The sequence below is a fragment of the Nannospalax galili genome, unplaced genomic scaffold (genome assembly GCF_000622305.1).
Source record: "Nannospalax galili isolate Female #2095 unplaced genomic scaffold, S.galili_v1.0 scaffold892, whole genome shotgun sequence".
Classification (NCBI taxonomy): Eukaryota; Metazoa; Chordata; class Mammalia; order Rodentia; family Spalacidae; genus Nannospalax; species Nannospalax galili.
Window position 1 is genome coordinate 3,337,319 of NW_008333311.1, and position 19,282 is coordinate 3,356,600.

Genomic DNA, 19,282 nt, shown 5'->3' on the forward strand with positions numbered 1-19,282 from the left:
CTTACTGGCTTGCTCTCCTGGCCCCTGCTCAGCCTGCTTTCTTATGCAACACAGGCCCACCTGCCCAGGGGTGGCACCACCCACAGTGGGCTGGGCCCTCCCACATCACTCAACAATCAAGAAGGTGCCCCACAGACAGGGCCACAAGCCAGTCCAATGGAGGCAATTCCCCAATTGAGGCTCCCTCAATCCAGGTGTGTTAAGTTGACACTAAAGCTATCCAGCACAGAGGGTATCTGGGAGGGCTAGGAAGTTGGTAAGGGAAGACATGCCTTGTGAAGTGTGCAACAAGGAGTACGAGCTGTGTACGATCCTCAAGTCATGTTTCTTCTCAATTTCTTGAAGGCCATTCTTGGCTGAGTAGTGCTCTAAATGCCATAAATGATCACAAGTGGCATCTATTTGTGTTAAATTCTTAAGGATACAATCCTCAGAGTTGAAATGTTCAGAACTGCCACTTCCAATGTCTACCTGTGATTCAATGGCTATCTTTAGTTACCTCATCACTCTGTATCAGGGAATGGATTCCCTAGAGAGTACCCAAAATCCTCTGGGGCCTTAGTATAGACTCCTAAAGATCTAGACAACTTATAACAGGTACACAATTTAGATCAGGATATGGAGAAATTTATCATCCTTGTGGTACTTTCTCCCAGGAAACTAATTGTGCTGATTACTGCACTTATTATCCATTTGCTACAGTTCATCCTACAATGTCTTATTTGTTGACCAAAGGATTTTCTATTTCCTTGCCTCCTAAAATTTGCAGATCATTCAATAAATATCCTGGGTTCAATACCCCCTTCTGCTTTATGTTTCAAGGTATCTGTTGCTAAAAAAAATCATTCCAAAACTTAGTATATTAAAATAGTAATTTGCTATTGTCTTTCAAGGGGCTATGGTTAAGAGTCTTGGCCAGGAGACTATCTCTTGAGGTCTCTCATGTGATCTCAGCCAGCTGTCAGCAATGGCTGGAGGTATCTGAGGACATCCCTGATATGAGGTCCAGGATGGCTGGGTGTTGATATGGCTGCTTGCTAGAAGCTCGGGTGACAATTTAAGGAATATGTAAAAAATTCACCACACTATCAAAATGCCCACCCTACAACAAAGTAATCTCAAAAAAAAAAAAAAACCTAAACAAAGTATCTTTAGGATTCTTTATGTGCCTCTTTCTATTGTGAAGAATGAATGTGCCCATATAGTCACAGAAGTTCTGAGGCTTTTGGTTTAATGAGGCTTCACTGTCACAGTTCTTTCTGGAACTCTGCTTTCACTTGGTTTGGTATTCCTGACATATCAGTATAGAAACAGGACCTTCTGACCACAAATGCTACTGCCTAGAGAAGGTTGCCTGAGGGTCTTCCACTTGCTTTTCGGTTTCTAAGACTGGGGTCCTGACTCCAATGGTCAGGTGATTTTTCTTTCTTTCAGATATTTAACATTTCCTCTAAAATGGAAAGTGAACTGACTAATTATGCTGCAGAATAAGATGAAGCGGAAAAGCAATGCCTCCATCACGGCAGATATTATAATATCTGCTTAATTATAAAGCAGAATGAAAAAATATTTGACATTTCAGCCAGAATCTCATCTTACAAGGTTTCAACTCCAGCATATTTTTTGTTTTCTTTTGTTTTCTGCAAGGTAATAGGGAACAAATAAACTTCTCTTTATCTTTAGAATCCCTAGTCCGAATGTGACTCTGAAAAGATGTGAGGTGTCATGTTAGGTGGCAAGAAGAGAAATTCAAAACCGTAGTGTAACTTCATCTTCAGAACTACCAGGAAGGCTTGTAGCACACCATAAGCCCTTCTTTTGTCTCAGGAAGGCTGGGAACTCTGACCCCACCTGGCGTGACTCCTGGAGGGAGGACTCATTAGTGCAGATCACAGTCACTTTCTCAGAAAGCCATGACTTATCAAGTGTGAATACTACATCCTCTCCCCTAGCAAGACTGACAGGACAACTGATTTCTGCTTTTATTCATCCTTTAGCAGAATTGCCAGTGAGGTCACCTATTAGTTTGACCATTACAAAATAGTCTGGTGGTAGACCTAATTTAGTCTTATCCAGAATCCAGAAAATGCATTCAGCTGAAGAGAGATGGAATTATTTTACAATGGAATAAAACTTTTACAGATGAAAGAGAAGACAGGATAAATTCATGAATGTGTTGACTATTTTGTCAAAATGGGGTTACACTGCCAACTTGACAGTTTTTGGAAAGTAATTTTAACAAGCTTTCTTCAGTTGTGATCATTGAATACTAATGTTCATACAAATGAATATTTGAGTCTTTGAAAAAAATGCATTACAGAAATATTCATCAGCTAACACTTTTTAACCTTATAGTTAATGTGGAGAAGACTAGGTCACCATTTATCATTGAGCTGATGCCCTGGTATTTCAAGATGACCCTATCAGAGTGACATTTAGAGCAGTCTAAAGCAGGCAACACTGTCAGGTGACTGATGCTACCGTCACTGGCTGGGTGTTCTGAGGAGCGTTGCCTCCCTCTCTCCTTTTGTCACTTGATTAATATGTAGCCCTGTGACATGGTGACAGTGATGTACAGAATCTCAATTCCTTTGCTAAAGAGCCAAGGCTTTATGGAGTGATGCCAGACTATCTCTTGTTTCTCTCCATATAAGTTCATCCCGGGGGCTTAACCCAGAGCATGCTTGTACTTGGAGGTTGGTTGCCTATGTTTTCTATATTGTTTTCAATAGAAAAAAAGAGAGCTCACTGTGATCTTTTCTTTGGAATTTGCAACCAACTGACTCTTCCTGGAAGTAGTCTCCTACCATCTGAGATGATCCTGTTTCTCTGTGATCAGTCTACATAAAATGTGGCAATAAGTCCCTATTCTGTTAATTCTGCAGATAATCTTGTCTTGCAAATGGCTTCCCAGGCAATACTGTTTGAAACAACATGGGTTTGGGAGGCTGCCAACAGATTTGGAACCATTCTGAGAGGCTTCTAACATGCTAGCTTTCTATCTTGGTCCCCTTGTCACTAAAATGGAGTCAGTAACACTGACCACCTTACAAGATGGTAATGAAGAGTCATAAGTCTTATAATAAAGCCCCCAATGCTGTTCCTTAAATAAATAGCTTCTAATTCATATTGTATTATTAATCATAGCATAATATCTTTCTGTAGTAGTTAAATTATAGTAAACTAGCTCAGCTTTTCAAAGAGATGGAGAAAAAGAGTGTTCAACCCCAACACTTCAGCAACAATAATTGTTAATTATTTCCTTTTAGGCACTCCAAGAACTAAGCCAATGTGATTTTCTAATCTGCAATTTTCTTCACCCTATACATATACACATATACTTTAGCACATATGTGCACACACATACAGTAATTTAATGTGGGACTAGACTTAAAGTTCTCTTAACTTTTACCCATTAAGTCAGAAGATTGTGTTCAGCATGTTTGTGTTGTGTGTGTATGAAAGTTACTATGGTCCACAGAAGAGAAGCTTTGGAATCAGTATTGGCCTGAATCCCTGTTCTTGTCACCAGGTGGCTATGTGACCTTGGGCATGTTGACCCAGTTCTTTAGGACTCATATTTGTTACATGCCAACATAAAGACACAAATATTTACCTACTGAAGGGTAAATAGGACAATTATAAGAATAATGAAATCACCTCAAGGGTCCAGCTAATGAGAGTTCCACCCTGTCCTGTCTGTCATTGGTATATAAGCTGTTAGTCAGAACTTCCTTCTGACACAATTTGAGGACTGTCATTTGACAATATTCTGCCTGAGCCATTCTCTAGGCTAAATGTTGCTTACAGTTAAGATGAGGCACAGACTCTACCTGGCTTCTGGTTTATCATTTTCACTGTTGATGTCTGCCCACCAGGAACTGGCTGAACCTCAGTTTCGGACTCACCACCATTCAGGATGGGAAGAGTGACATGACCTGATCTTATGTTTTCAAGCTTGTCCCCAGGAATTATTTTAAAAATCCATGGATTTAAACATTATTTCCTGAGTTATAAGTTCATTTTCCAATAACATTCAACTAATTAGCTGCTAAGGAGCTAGCAGTCAGCCCAAAAGTTTACTTTTGCTAATACAAGAAAAGATGCTTTTGAATTAAATGTGAATATTTATATCTTTCCAAGTTATTTAAGAATGTAAACTTAATCACCAAGGCTAACACAGTAATAAATAAGTGGAGTTCATAAAGGAAGTTCTGTTTGTGGGAGGCAGAGATTAACTAGACAAAAAAAAAACAGGATATGCATTTAAAATAAAATTTGACAGCCAGGAAGATAATAATTTTAAATACTTATGAGCTAATCTGTAATTAAATTCCACCTCTGATTTCCTAAATTCCTTTCCTTTTGTAGCTTCATATTTGATATTATCATAGTAGATATTGAATGCTGATTTCTTTTAACTAGTTAAATATATAACAGAACCAATAAAAAATGCTTGAAGATAATAGGTAATTGTTTTCCCTCAGAAATATTTTTCTTTAGTAAAACAGTGGGTCTCTAGGGTATGTATCAGAAATGTTTTAATTTCATTTCTATTTACTTTGTGTATGGTATTTAGTTCCATGGTCTCAGTGGGAACACTAAGGGATCATTCTCAGCTCAGTCTGTACACAGGCCATTAGTGAGGTCACCTTCTTCCTTTTAATTGCTCTCAAATGAATATTCTATGTGCAGTGACTAGCTAGCTATATCAACTCATTTGGTTCTGAGTGTCATCAATTGTGTGGGGGTCAGTCATACTAGAAGTGTTGTCAGCTAAGACATGCTAGATGTTACCATCCAAATTCAATGCTTTAACGATATAGACACAAATTCATTTATTCTATATTTTACTATAAGACAAGGTTGTTATAGGAACAGCACATAAATTTGCTCTACTCTGCTTTTAAAACCTCACAAAGGGATACTCAATAATTCCACCTTAATGGGAACTACCTGAGGGTGTAATATCTTACCTTCCTGAGGATCAAGAGATGCTTACAGACTGAACTGACTGATTCTTTAGTCTCTTTCCATTGTTCTATCACCTCCTTCTCATGCAAAATTCAACTCCACAAACATTATTTCTTTTATGTACCAAATACTACAATAGGTTCAGTGAAAAGAGCAAAGCTTAATGAGCTCTGAGATTCAACTGTCATCAGCTCCTTCATTCTTGACTCATGGGCCTTCTTCAGGGAGCATTTTATTTTATTTTTTTATGATCTATTTAATAACCACATGCTTAGAAGAACCATTTCATTACAGCATTAACATATTCAATAACAATTTCCAAAGCAAAGATGCATCTCTTTCAAAATTGCCTGTAAATTTTTAGGTTCACAGTAGAATTATTACAGTTAAACAATATTGAACTCAGTTAAACCCTATAAGACATAAAATTGAATGAGGTTTTAACCTTTAGAAAAGATCTCCATTTCATTTTAAAATATACTGTTTCATACAGAAAAACTCATTTTAAAAAAAATTTTTAGAAGAAGCATTTCATTACAGCTTTAACATACTAATTAACTGTTTCCAGAGCAAAGATACATCTCTTTCAAAAGTGGCTATAAAATTTTTAGGTTCACTATTGAATTAATATAGTTATACAATATTGAACTCAGTTAAACCCTATAAGACATAAAATTGAATGAGGTTTTAACCTTTAGAAAAGATCTCCATTTCATTATTAAAATACACAGTTTCATATAGAAAAATTCTTTTTCAATGCAATTGACATTGGATGTTTGCACATGCATCTCTAATCTGTATGTATCTGATTATTACTAGTCATAATCAGTTGCACTCAGATCCATGTGTATGTCTATAAAGTCATCGGGTAGATTTCAATGGCATTGTTTATCACCTCTACTAATTAACATGATGTAACTTTTTATGCTTCCTCCTCAAATATAATTCATTAAAAAAATTTTTGTTGATTTCTTTTGTGTGTGTGTATATCACACAGAACATCCCAAATCATCTTATTCGACTGTACACTCACTTCCCATATGGCACTGTCCCATAGATTCCCTCCCCCCACTAGAGCCCTTATACTCTGATATCCCTGCTACTGTCCGCTGTGATGTTGGCACCTCCAGCCATGCCCCACTACTTGTCCATCTGGTGAATCTAGTCAGCCTATCTAGAGGTCTTTGTTTTAGGAGGGTCAGCTGTTCCTCATCTAGTAGCAATCAGCTGTCAATATTCCTTTAGATAAGATTGGGGTCTGCTGTTCATTTTCCCAGTTCTATGCTGGGTTACTATCTGGGAATTCCTTGGGCCATCCTGGCCAACAACTCAAAAGAAGGTATCTCCCATCTGGCATTGTTGCTTGTTATGTAGCCTTTAGCTATACATATGGACTCTTAAAAAATTATATTGGCCCCTTTAAAACTACACTTAGGTGTTTGCATCTAACACTTAGATGTTTGCACATGCATCTCTAATCTTTATGTATCTGATTATTACAAGTCACAGTCCATTAATTTCTGAGATCCTTGGCACCTGAGCATGGATACAGAATCATCAGGGAGATTTAAATGTGTTTCACCTCTACTAATTAACATAAAGCAAATTTATATGCTTCTTTCTCAAATATAACTCATTTTCTTTATTTGTTGATTTTTTGTGTGTATTTCATACAGAACATCCCAAACAATCTTATTCATCTGTACTCCCAAATGGCACCCTCCCATAGCCCCCCACCACTGAAGCCCATATACTCTGTTATCCCTGTTACTGTCCACTGTGTTGTTGGTGCCCCCAGCTGTTCTCAGTGCTTGTCCCTTAGCTGATTCTAATCAGGTAGAGTTCCTTGTTTTAGGACAATTAGCTCTTTCTCATCTAAAAATAATCAGTTGCCAATATTTCTTTAAATAAGACTGGGGTCTGCTGTTCATTTACCCAGTTCTATGGTGGGTTACTGTCTGGGAATCTCTTGGGCCACCCTGGCCAACAACTCAAAGAAAGGTATGTCCTGTCTGACATTGTTTCTTATTATGTAGCTTTTAGCTATACACATGGGCTCTTAAAGAGTCCATGATACCGTTTGCTCAACCATGGTTGGCTTCACTTGGAATCATGGAGGAAATGTTTCTTCTGTGTTGACCATCCTCTTTGTAGACTGGACACTGGTTCAAGTCTATCTGGTGGGGTATCCATGGTCTCCTTGATCAAAAGGACAGGTGATGCACCACAGTTACAGGACATTTTGAGAGATTCTCATAGTCCCCTGGAGCTTAGTCGACCTTGGAGGGCAAGGAGCAAAAACTGTCCCTTGTGTCCCTCTGACCAAATTAGTATAGGCCTCAAATTATGATTGTTAGACATCCAAGAAGGTTGGTTCCACCAGTATGGTACTTTTAATTACCATGTGCTATATGGATAAAGCTTGGGCAAAGACCAAATATTCTCAGATACATGTATTAGAAACCTTGAGCTAGTTGTATGTATAATGTGTCAGTAGGTTGTTCAATTAATATGGTTCCCTCTGTGTTTTTCAAAACTAGCTAGGCATTATTTATCTCTCACATTGTCTAACCCTTCCACCATGGTTTCCCCATTTTAAGTTCCTCCATTTTCCCCATTTCTCCCTTAATAATACCCTTCTCCTATGGTCCTACTTCTCTTGAGCTCCTTTTTTTCCCTTTATCCCCAAGGTTCCTTGTATAACCCTCCCTCACCCCTCCCCTTAAAATAACCATGTTTTTACCCATATCTCCCTTATTAACACTTGTTTCCTACCATACTTCTCTTTCAGATTCTTTCTTTTCCTTTACTTCCCTGGTTCCTTTCCATCATTCTAGTTCCTGTAGTTATGTCTGGATACATACTCACTTATAAGGATTTGGTGCTAGGATCCACATATGAGGGAGAACACATGTTGTTATTTATTTTTCTAAGTCTGTGTATAACAGTTTCTAGTTCCATTTACCTGCAAATTTCATGATTTCATCTTTCTTTACTGCTAGTAAAACTTCATTGTATATATGAAGCACATTTTCATTATCCACTCATCAATTGAGGGACACCTAGGTTGCTTCCATATCTTAGCTATTGTGAAAAGAGCAGCAACAAACATGGATGTACAAGTGTCTCTGCAATAGGACGAGTTCTTTGGGTATATGCCAAGGAGTGGTATAACTGGGTCAAATGGTAGGTTCATTTGTAGTTTTTTAAGAGTTCTCCACACTGCTTTCCATAGGGGTTGAACAAGTTTGCAGCCCCACCAGCAATGGATGAGTGCTCCCCTTTCCCCACATAGTCTCCAACATTTGGTATCATTTGTTCTCTTGATCTTAGCCAGTCTGACTGGGGTAAGACGAAATCTTAAAGTGGTTTTAATTTGCATTTCCCTGATTACTAATGATGTTGCACACCTTTAAGATGCTTCTTAGCCATCTTTATTTCTTCTTTTGGGAACTCTCTGTTTAGATCCTTAGCCCATCTGTTAATTGAGTTACTTCCTTTCTTGATTCTTTGTTTTCTTGAATTTGTTATGTATTCTGGATGTTAAACCTCCATCAGATGTGTTGCTGGTGAAGATCCTCTCCCATTCTATGGGTTTTCTCTTCACTTCCTTGGTTGCTTCTTTTGCTATACAGAAGCTTTTTCATTTAACGAGGTCCCATTTGTTGACTCTTGACCCTGTTTCCTGAACAACTGATGTCTGGTTTAGAAAATTCTTTCCTTCACCTGTATCTTGTAGGTTATTGCCAATGTTTCCTTCTAAGAGTTTCAGAGTTTCAGGCTTCACATTGAGGTCTTTGATCCATTTGAAGTTGACTTTTGTGCAAGGTGAAAGATAGGGGTTTAGTTTCATTCTTCTACAGGTGGAGACCCAGTTTTGCCAGCACCATTTGCTGAACATGCTGTCTTTCCTCCAGTGAATGTTCTTGGCCTCAAGTGGCATTTTATGCAAAGTACAAAGTCCTGAGTTTTAATCCAAGTTGGACCTCAACTCATATTGTATTCATCATCCTTTTTTCAACCCCACGTCCTTTGACTCTCAAGCACAGCTATACTATTGGCAGTTCTATCTCAATACAGGCTTCAGGGGTATCATCCACTGCTCTTTCTATGCAAAATCCCTTTGACCCTAGATGTCCTTTATCCAGTATCCACTGCCAACAGCAAGCCTTTGCACCTGTCCTTGATTGCATCTTATAAAGTATAAACAAAATTCACCGATATCTTTCTTATGCACGTGTTTAAAGTCTTTATGTATTTTGAATGTCTAAAAATGTAAAAGAAAATTCCATCTCATTTTTTGTCTTTTTTCCTAACATAAGTGCTGTCTACTTGCAGAACTTTCCAAAAGAACTGTTTTTGATGATGGAAATGCTTTGTGTCTGAGATGTTCTACAAACATCCACTTGCCATGTGTGATTGCTGAATCTGTGAAACATGCCTACTGCAACAGGGACAGTGAATTTAATTTTACTGTGTTTTGTTTATTTTTTATTTGAATTTTCACATGTGGTTCCTATATATTATACAGAATGTGAGTGATGAACAAAATTTTGAATCTAAAAAATTATAGTAGTAGAGAAGTTTTGTTAAGTCATCCGGTTAGTAAAAGAAAAGTCAACCTGTCTGTAGTAGACAGTCTTGTATTTTATATGAAAGCAATTATTCTTTGTCATCATTACTTCTACTGAATGATAATAGATGTGTATAAAAACAAAATTCTCAGAAACTCTTCCACATCCTAAAGCCTAAACATGAATTTCAGTTTCTTTCATGAACAATGTAAATTTTCAACTTTAGATAGAATTTTTTCATAGGGTTTTCTTTTTTTAAAAAAATATTTTATATATCTTTTATTTTATGTGTATGGGTGTATTGCCTGCATATAGGTAAGTGCATCTGTGTTGTGCAATGCCCGCAGAGGACAGAAGAGGCTGTCGGATCCCCTGGAACTGGAGTTACAGACACTTGTTAGCTACCATGTGGGTGCTGGGATTTGAACCTGGGTCTTCTGCAAGAACAGCCAATGTTCTTAACCTCTGAGCCATCTCTCCAGCCCCAGGGTTTTCTTAAGGGTCTTTTATAATTATCCAAATACCCATTTTAATGATGTATGAAGTACATGTTAAAACTCACTAGACTATAATTTATTTCTTAAGAACCCAAACTGACAAGGTTATGATTTCAAAATCAAGTCAGAGTTAATCTTTTAAACAACAGAAATTATGCCTTTTCCAAACAGCAAAGACAATTATATTTTGAACTTTAAAATTTGAGCTGACTGAGGATGAAACAACCATGGAGTATGCATTGTGCATAATTAATGGACATGAAATAGGAAAAATTATACAAAAGAAATATCATTTTTCATGACTGTGTGTACTGGGTACACTAAAATCTTTCTCATAAAAGATGATAAAGATGTTCAGCCTGACAGGATGTTTTTTTACTTCACTAGCACTGGCTCACAGAACTGGAAATTTTAGCAATGGTCTTTGCTGCTGCCATTCATGATTACGAGCACACGGGGACCACAAACAATTTTCATATTCAGACAAGGTAAGGTCAATAAAGTCTTAACTTTTACAATTTAGAATTATTTTTTATAGAAAGGAGAGGCTATAAGAGGTAAATATGGTCAAAGTGTGTGATAAAGCTAAATGAAATAAATGGACTTCTGGCAATATTCTTTGAGCTGTAACCATTTAAATCACTCTACTGCTGTTGTTCAAGAAACTTGGATATGTTATCTGGCATACTGAGCAACTTAAAGAACATAGAAGTCTGTAAGACAGTTTCTCTCTGCCAAGAACTTAGCCTGAATGGTCACACAAGTCAGACATTATGCCCTGAGGCAAACCCTACAACCCATTCTAGAAGGCATTGGTTTGTGTCTCTCTATATTGGAAGGTAATAAAATTTTATTTTTGAAGAAAACCAGAAATCAAAGAAGCTTTCTTTATTCCAGGCCAGTATAAACTATTTCATAGAATTAGATAGTAAGATGTTTTCAGGGTGGTTATAATGGCAGTTACTTGAACCAGAGTACTAGAATGGGTATGTATTATAATGCCTGCTACAGCTTCCATTAACAAAATACCACAGACTGGTATTCAATAACATAAGTCTTTTCTTACAGTTCTGGAGTCTGGGAGTCCAGGACTACGATATCAGTGGTTTAGTTTCTCCTAAGTCCGTCATCTTGGTTCACAGACAGCAGCCTTCCTGAGTTCTCACCTGATCTTTTCACTCTGCATACACTCTTTCCCTTTCCTTCCTCTACACATAAAAACTTAAGTCATATTGGATTTGGTTCTCCCCCTTACATTGCCTCATTTACCCTTAATTAGACCTTAATGTATTTATATCTAAATATAGTCACACAGAGGGTTAGAGCTTCAATATATGAATCTGGCAGAGGAGGAGCACAATATACAGTCTGTAAAGGGAAGATATCCTAACCTCTTTGTGTATATATACATATACATACATATATATCAGTGCCTGAGAAGTGAAATTTAGTTTAAGACAAACTAGGATACATCTCCTTTCTAAATGTGGACTCCTGATATTACTGTATGTCTTTCACTAGTCAAGGGTACTTGGCAAGGAAATAACAAGATGCCTGCATCTCTAGAAACACTATAGAACTCTGTGTTGTTCAAAGGACACAAAATGTTGTTCGTTAATATTTTAATCACATATATTAATATGCAAATAGTTTCACTATACATTTCATATGTGTCTATATTTTTACATATTTCATGCTGTTACATTCTCTTGTCCCTTTCCAGCTCCCACCTCTATCTTTCTTCTTCCCAATTAATCACTTTCTTAACTTTCTTTTTGGGTGTCTGACCCAGTGATTTCATTAGTTTCTTATAGCAACATGGCTGAAGGGTTATTTACATGAGCATGGGTGCCAAATCAGTGAGTACATCATTGAATAAAATGTCTCTTCCTTCCCTCTCAAACATTAACTCTGTATAAATCCTTTCATGACAGGGTGTTAATGTATTGACAGGTATAGATCCATACAGGCAGTCCTAGCTTCTATAACTTCAGGACTGCAACATCCATATCATGCCTGGAAGTCAGCTTTGCACAACAGTCCTTTTCCTCTGGCTCTTGCATTTCTTCTACTCCTTATTCTGCAGTGTTTTCTGAGTCTTAAAGGAGGTGATAGAAATGTCCTATCTATGGCTGAGCATTCAACAGTCACTTTTATCATTTTGACCAGTTATTTGTCTCTGAAGCTACCACTGCCATTGCAAATCTGACAGCAGGACTGATCTCTGAATATAAACGCAGTTATTTAGAAGGCAATTTGATGAGCATATCACATTCATTTAGCAAAACAGCAGTAGCAGCTTCCTGACTAGGGCCCGTGACCTCCCCAGCCAGGGGAGTACCAAGCAAGAATCACCTTCAGTGATGATGACCTTAAATTTAATCAGAAAGTAGTTAATTACCCCCATTACAGACTTACCATTATTACACAAATGGGCATATATTGCTTGGCTGATTGGTGAGGGTGCATACAAGGTCCATAGATAAATAAGATGGTTGATGGCAACTCTTCCCTGGTGGCCTACATAGCCCCTTCTGAGGCTTTGAAAACTTGCCAGCAAAGATGAATTTATTGCCCACTTGCAACGTGGTTTCTTTATATATCCTGTGATTAAAGAATGTGGTATCTTCAGCAGTAAGGTCTTACCATCTAGTTCTGATGAGAAGCCAACAGCAGTGGCAATTGCCTTTATTTTTTTGAGGGTTCAGAAGTCTACCTAATTAACACTTCATAGGGAGGTGTCCTAATCCTGGCACTGGGATTTTCATTTAATAGCATGATTTCTGAGAGCAGCTTTATCACCTGTATGGAGTATCTCCATTCAAACTCTTTATGCTATTTTACTTTTAAGTTAGCTTATCAAGCAGCAGATATCTTTATGACTTTTTCATACATGGTTAGTTTTAGATGACCCTTCTTCCATTTTTCTCCCCAGTTTCCCTGCGGCACATCTCCCCTTGAAACTTTCAATCCCCGGTATTCCTCTTTCCATTTCCATACATAAAGTTATTTTGTTTATTCATTTGTTTTGTTTTAGTAGACTATTTCATAAAACAATTGTTAGATTTATAGAAAAAGTGAGTATGAAGGACAGTTATAATCCAGTTATGAGGCAAGAATGTAATTAACTCACACATTTGCAAAATATTGGGAGTGCCTTGGCTATCATTATGTTAAGAATCAGTGGAAAAGACTATGCATACCAACTTTGCTTAACAAAGGCTCTTTGGACTGCAGAATCCATAACAAGGAGGATTGGTTTAGAGACAGGTTGCTACTGAGTTGCCCTCAGTACAAGACAACAGTTGTAGGGTTTGGGGAAGGGAAAAAATAGCTATTCCAGGTGGCCACTTCTTGCCCTTTCTGCTCTCAACAGTGATGTCACTGGACTGGCTTGTTGTCAGTGCTGCATTGGAGCATCATGCACAGCTCCCTCTGTCACTAATCATCCAACACTGTGTGAACAGACCTAGCCTATGATTTGAGCTTTGGAGAAGGAGGAAGAGGCAATGAGGGAAGGAGAGATGCCACAGGAAGAAGGAAGAGGGCCAGGAGGGTGAGGGCAGGAAGGAGAATCAGGCTTTTTCAAGTTTATATTAATAAATTATAAAGATGAGGTAGTTGTGCATTTTTCTTGTTTTCTTATGAATTGTCTAACAAGGTCAATTATTTAATGGATCATTTCCACATGACCTTGAAAATATTAACAAAAATATTGTAATGACAAAAAATGAAATAATATAACATTTTAACTCTCCATGTTGCCATCACACCTTGTCAAACAAATAAGTCTTCATGTCACTAATATGAATAATTCTATTGTGTTTTATATTATTCATTGCTACTTGTATTTGGAGAGCTTTTCTAATATGGAAACTCATTTACAGTACAATACACAATGATTGAAAAGTAATTTAGAGCATAGGGCAAGGGTACATTTGAGATTGCTAAAGCTATTACAATGCATGAAATCCTTGAAAGTGTAAATAAATGGCAATAAGTTCTTCCTTGTAAACAGAAAATGCCAAGCTACATGTTTCTATGGATACTACATGTTGCTTAGAGTCTGGTTCTTTTCTTAGCCATTAAAGACCATCTCAAACATTGAGACCATGCTGAATTCTCAACACCTTGCTAGATTTATGAAACAAAACCATGCACACTTTGCTATGCTAAATCTGGTTCAAAAAAAAAAAGTTTTGCTTGTTTCTGAAAGGAGGAGAAAGAGATAATCATAGCTATGGCATGTAATAACCCTGAAAAGACTGCTGTATCTGGTCCATAGGATACAAATGAAATTATTGGAAAACCATAGTAGTTCCTATGATCTCAGCAAACTCCTGGAAATGCAGGTGGTGTTTTGCTCAGGTAATATCAATTTAACTATTCCTTAAGCAAGAATTACATGTCAAGTTCCTCTGTATTGAGTTATGATTACCGGTCAAGAGATTTTTAAGCCTTAACTGATATTGCTGAAAGGAAATCTATGTTGAAGGTATGTACTATTAACTAAATACATATGTCATTTCACCTTATGATAGTGCTGAAAATAAAAGAGAGTAATTAATAATTAGGTTATACCTTAATAGACTATTTCATTTAAGTTAGATTAACAACAACTAAGGGCTTATTATATGGTGAGCTATCAGACAAAGGTCTTGAATAGAGTGCTTGCAGCCGATATCAGATTTGTTCAGCTCTTTCTTTTAAAAAAATGTTCTGTGCATATAGGATGGGCCCCACTATACTGAAATGAAAATTTTTGTACAAGTCCATCCAGGTAATTTGAAATAGTTTATTTCACATTCAAATTATATAAAAATATAGACAGATGAGAAATAAAAGCCTCCTCTTAATGAATTCATTATTTTAAATTTAAAATGTCTATTATAAATTTGAGTAGAGAAACAATGTTCTTCACTTTAATTTACAGGGAGAGAATCTGCAATATTCAGATTTAATCACAGTATTATGTGGGAAAAATCAATTTTCATCATCCTCTTTATTCCCACCCTAATAATTTGAGGGCGATAATTTACCTGAAATAGGGGGAAAGAGGCTATTCATTCACTGATTGAATGAGGATGAGAGGTAATTTTTCTCTCTTTTGGATATATACTGTCTCACAGATATTTCGATTACATATTGATTAGGGAGAGCATAATGATATTTAAACTATGATAATTAAAGGGAAATTAGTGTCGTGTCCAATTACCCCAGGTATGGCAGCCTTATCAAACATTTGATATTCAGTTCACAGTCTAAAGAAAAAATAGGGTCCTGACACGAGACATGGAAAAGCAATTGACAAAATCCAATATCCATTCATCGTCAAAATTCAAAATTCAGTAGACCAGGAATAGTGTTCAACACCCCCAACATGATAAAGAATGTTTCAGAGGGTAATGGTGGTCACTAGGTACTGAGGGGAGCAGTCAAGTAGACGTTAGTCAAAGAATATAAAATTTCCCCCAGCACAGGAAGAATAAATTCAAGACAGGGATTATAAATAGAGTAACCATAGTTAATAACCACATATTATATTCTTAAAGTGGCTAAAAGGCAATCTCAAATATTTTTACCTGAAAATGATATCATTTTGAAATAACGTATCATGTTAACAGAGCTAGATATTGAACAATGCATTATTTCAAGTCATGCTGTACCAAGTCCATAAAATGTTTTGTCAACTTAAAATGAAAGTAATCAATTAGAAACATGAGCACCTACAGAAAGCTTGTAGCTAGCATCATCTTTAATGGTGATCAACTTTAAACTCTCCTATTAAGACAGGAGCAAGGGACTTCCAACACCACAACAAGTCCTAACCGAAGCAGTAAGAAAAGAAAAGGGAGGTAGTATACTTTACTTATGAGTGATATGGTTGTGAAGAAAGACCCAAAAGAACTGACAAAATAAAAACACCAAAGAAATTCTAGAGGGGAGGGAGTGGGCATGGATTTGATCAAAACATCTTATATGCATGTATGAGATTCTCAATAAAATTTTTTTTAAGTTAAAAAAAAAAAAACCTCTTGAACACATAGCAGCTGTGGTTACCTGGATCAGACCTTTGAAAACAGACAAGACAGGAATGTAGGAGAGGACTAGCTGAGAGGTCACCAGGATTGGGAGACAGAAATTGGGTGAATATGATCATAGTACAGTCTGTATATGTGTAAAATTGCCAAACATTTAAAAAACTTAAAAAAAGAAAAGAACCTGATCAAAATGATTGTCATACACATCATTAAGGAAGATATAAAGGAAGCATACAAGCACCTGAAAAGGCACCCCACATCATATGCCTGCAGGGAAACCCAGATTGAAATAACCATGAGATGCAGCCACTGTTAGACCACCCAAATCCAGAACCCTAAGGAGACCAAATGCTGAGGTGGCCTGGAACAGCGACTTCATCTGCTGGTGGGAATACTAAATGACAGACTCTGGAAGACAGCGTGGCAGTTTCATTCAAAATTGACTCTCCTCTTAGAAGATGATTCAGGAATTATACTCCTTGTCATTTTGCTCAGAAGTTGAAAAGTTAGGCCTACACAAAACTCTGTACACAGACATTTGTTGTAGCTTTATTCACAGTTCTCAAAATGTGGAAATAATCAAGACTTCTCTCAGTAGGTAAAGGGATAAATAAACTGTGACACACAAAGAGAGTGGAGCATTATTCAATGCTAAAAAGAAATGCACTATCAAATCCTGAGAGGATACACAGAAAATTTAAATTTATATCAGTAAGTAAAAGGAACCAACCTGTAAAGACAGTCTGCTGTGTGATTCAAACCATATGACATTTGGAAAAGAAACACAATAGAGGCAATAAAATGATCTGTGATTTCTGAGGACTGGAGGAGAAAAAATGATAACTGGGTTGGATATAGAGGAGTTTAGGGTCTTGAAATTGCTCTGTAGAAGCTAAATTAGGTACACATCATTATATATTTGTTCAAACTCAAACAATGCAAACCATGAAGAGTAGCCATAACATAGACTTTAGAATCTGGGTGAGGATGCACGTGTGGGTTCACTGAGTGTGACAAAGGGATTCTGGTGGAGGATAATGGACAGCACAAGAGTGAAGGCAGGAGGGAGAGGGAAAAACTACCTTCTGAAATTTTTCTGTGAACATGAAACTGGTAAAAAAAAATAAAGTCTGTACATTTTAAGGTCATCATGCAGTTTTTAACAAAGGAACTTAGTAATTCTGCAGTTTTATGTATGCAATAATAGGATTTTAACCAGCAGGGCTTGGAACTTAATTGTCTTTTATAAAAAAACTAGTTAAGTCTGAAGAAATTCTCTTCTGGACATTTGCTTTTAATTCTCAGGTCGGACGTTGCCATTCTGTACAATGATCGCTCTGTGCTTGAGAACCACCATGTGAGTGCAGCTTATCGACTTATGCAAGAAGAGGAAATGAATATTTTGATAAATTTATCTAAAGATGACTGGAGGTAAGTTTCAGAGGAACCCAAAGGAAATTTGTGGAAAGTTGTATGATTAAAGTGAAGAAAAAAACAAAACACTCCTCCTCCCCTTTACAAACTCAGCAAGTGCTGACTGGAGGCTTTGGGAAAGGAGCTTGCAGGCTGACTGCGCAAGGTGGAATGGAGCTGAAATACTGTCAGGTCACTCCAGTGTCCACGCACATGTGTAAGACCACAGGCCACACCACAGATGCTTTACATACATACTTGTACACTGTCTTCAGTGGAGCTCTGATTGGTTTTTACCAGCATCTAGTATTTTCCATATATGGAGCTTAGCTTTACCAAAAAAAAAAAAAAAAAACCAACTTTTAACGACTTGGGAAAATTACAGAATGACCCATCACAGAGGAAAATGCTGCACGTCTCTCCCACGGGTAAATTTCCTAATATGTTTTGTCTTTCCTCTGGATTCTCCTTCTTCTTACTTAAAGCTGAATCTTGTTCTTTCAGTGTTATTTTTTCTATGTTTTTCTTTGTCATATGCAATATTTTATGTTTCTCTTCAATGTCTTCAGCTATCCTAGTGGAACATTTTTATTATTATGTTTTTATTGTTATTATAATCATACGGATTATAGAATTTAATAGATTCAATGTTTTTTAGCCACCAACAAAAAGATCTATTTGCTGCTATAATCTTAATAATCTTTTACTGAGGATTTAAATATGGATATCTTCTTAAAGATCTGTGACTTTCCTGCCTGCATATCTGTTTAATTCTTTATTACAAATAATAGCATTAAAGTTTTGTAAGAAAAATTCATAAACAGAGTCAAGTTTATCTTGTGAAACATTTTGCAACTTTATTACTGTAATATCTGGAATTACTGATTACTTAAATACAGAGCATGATATAGATAGATAGATAGATAGATAGATAGATAGATAGATAGATAGAGAGAGAGATAGATAGATTTCTCAAAATTTAATTTCAATTTCCTTAGTTAATGAATATTGTGTCCAGTTGCTATTTTAATATAGATTCTGCCAGAATTTCAAAGAAAACTGTAATAGAGGTAATTTCATTAACTCCCACCAGTTTATTTCTCTTAATACTTGGGTAAATTATTCTTAACAATTGTCCAATATTATAAATGGTTGCAGAATACTTAATTCTTGTGGTTCCCATATAAAAATAAGATTGACTTGAGCATTTGCAGTTTTCAATGACAAATTTTGATATATGACTTTAAAAAAAGAGATCATCTTATAACTTCATGTACTCTTTCTTCTTTGATTTTTTTAATGGGTCTTTTAGCTACTCAAACATTCCCCCCTCTGAAGAGGTAACCCTGAAAGCTTTTAAGGATTAGATAAAAGCTCCCAAATATACTTTCAACATTTTTGGCCTTTGGAACAGAGTATGTTGCTAAAAAGCCTAAGGACATTGTGAATTTTAGTCAAGAAACTGGCTACTTTTCTTTGGGGTATTTTTACCCTAACTGCCTAGCTAATTCCTACCTCCTATTCTTATCACACCATCCTCTGAAGAGGTTACCCAAATTGCCAATAGGGAATAGGGATGCAGACCACTCTGGCTTCTTCCATGCTGAACAGGGACATAGGGTGAGGCAATTGGAGTACCCCTTTAGTGGGTCTGTCTAAAAGACTCCCAAATACCATAACTCTTATCTCTAGGGGGAAAAGAAAGTCCTTAAATAGTGAATAGGAGATGTGAAGGAGAAGGAAAGGCAAGAGTAATTAGCATTACAAGTTCTAGACAGGGAAC

The 19,282-nt window shown here is 36.7% G+C and overlaps 1 protein-coding gene across 6 annotated transcripts in view; it reads left to right on the forward strand.

The window, feature by feature from the left end:
* Window positions 1–19,282, forward strand: part of Pde1a (phosphodiesterase 1A) — a 405,541-nt gene that overhangs the window by 343,754 nt on the left and 42,505 nt on the right. For all 6 annotated transcript variants that reach the window (XM_008827946.3, XM_008827948.3, XM_029561050.1 and 3 more), the window contains 2 exons: window positions 10,433–10,533; window positions 17,392–17,517. In XM_008827946.3, coding sequence (XP_008826168.1) covers window positions 10,433–10,533; window positions 17,392–17,517 — 227 coding nt within the window. The remainder of the gene's footprint in view (window positions 1–10,432; window positions 10,534–17,391; window positions 17,518–19,282) is intronic.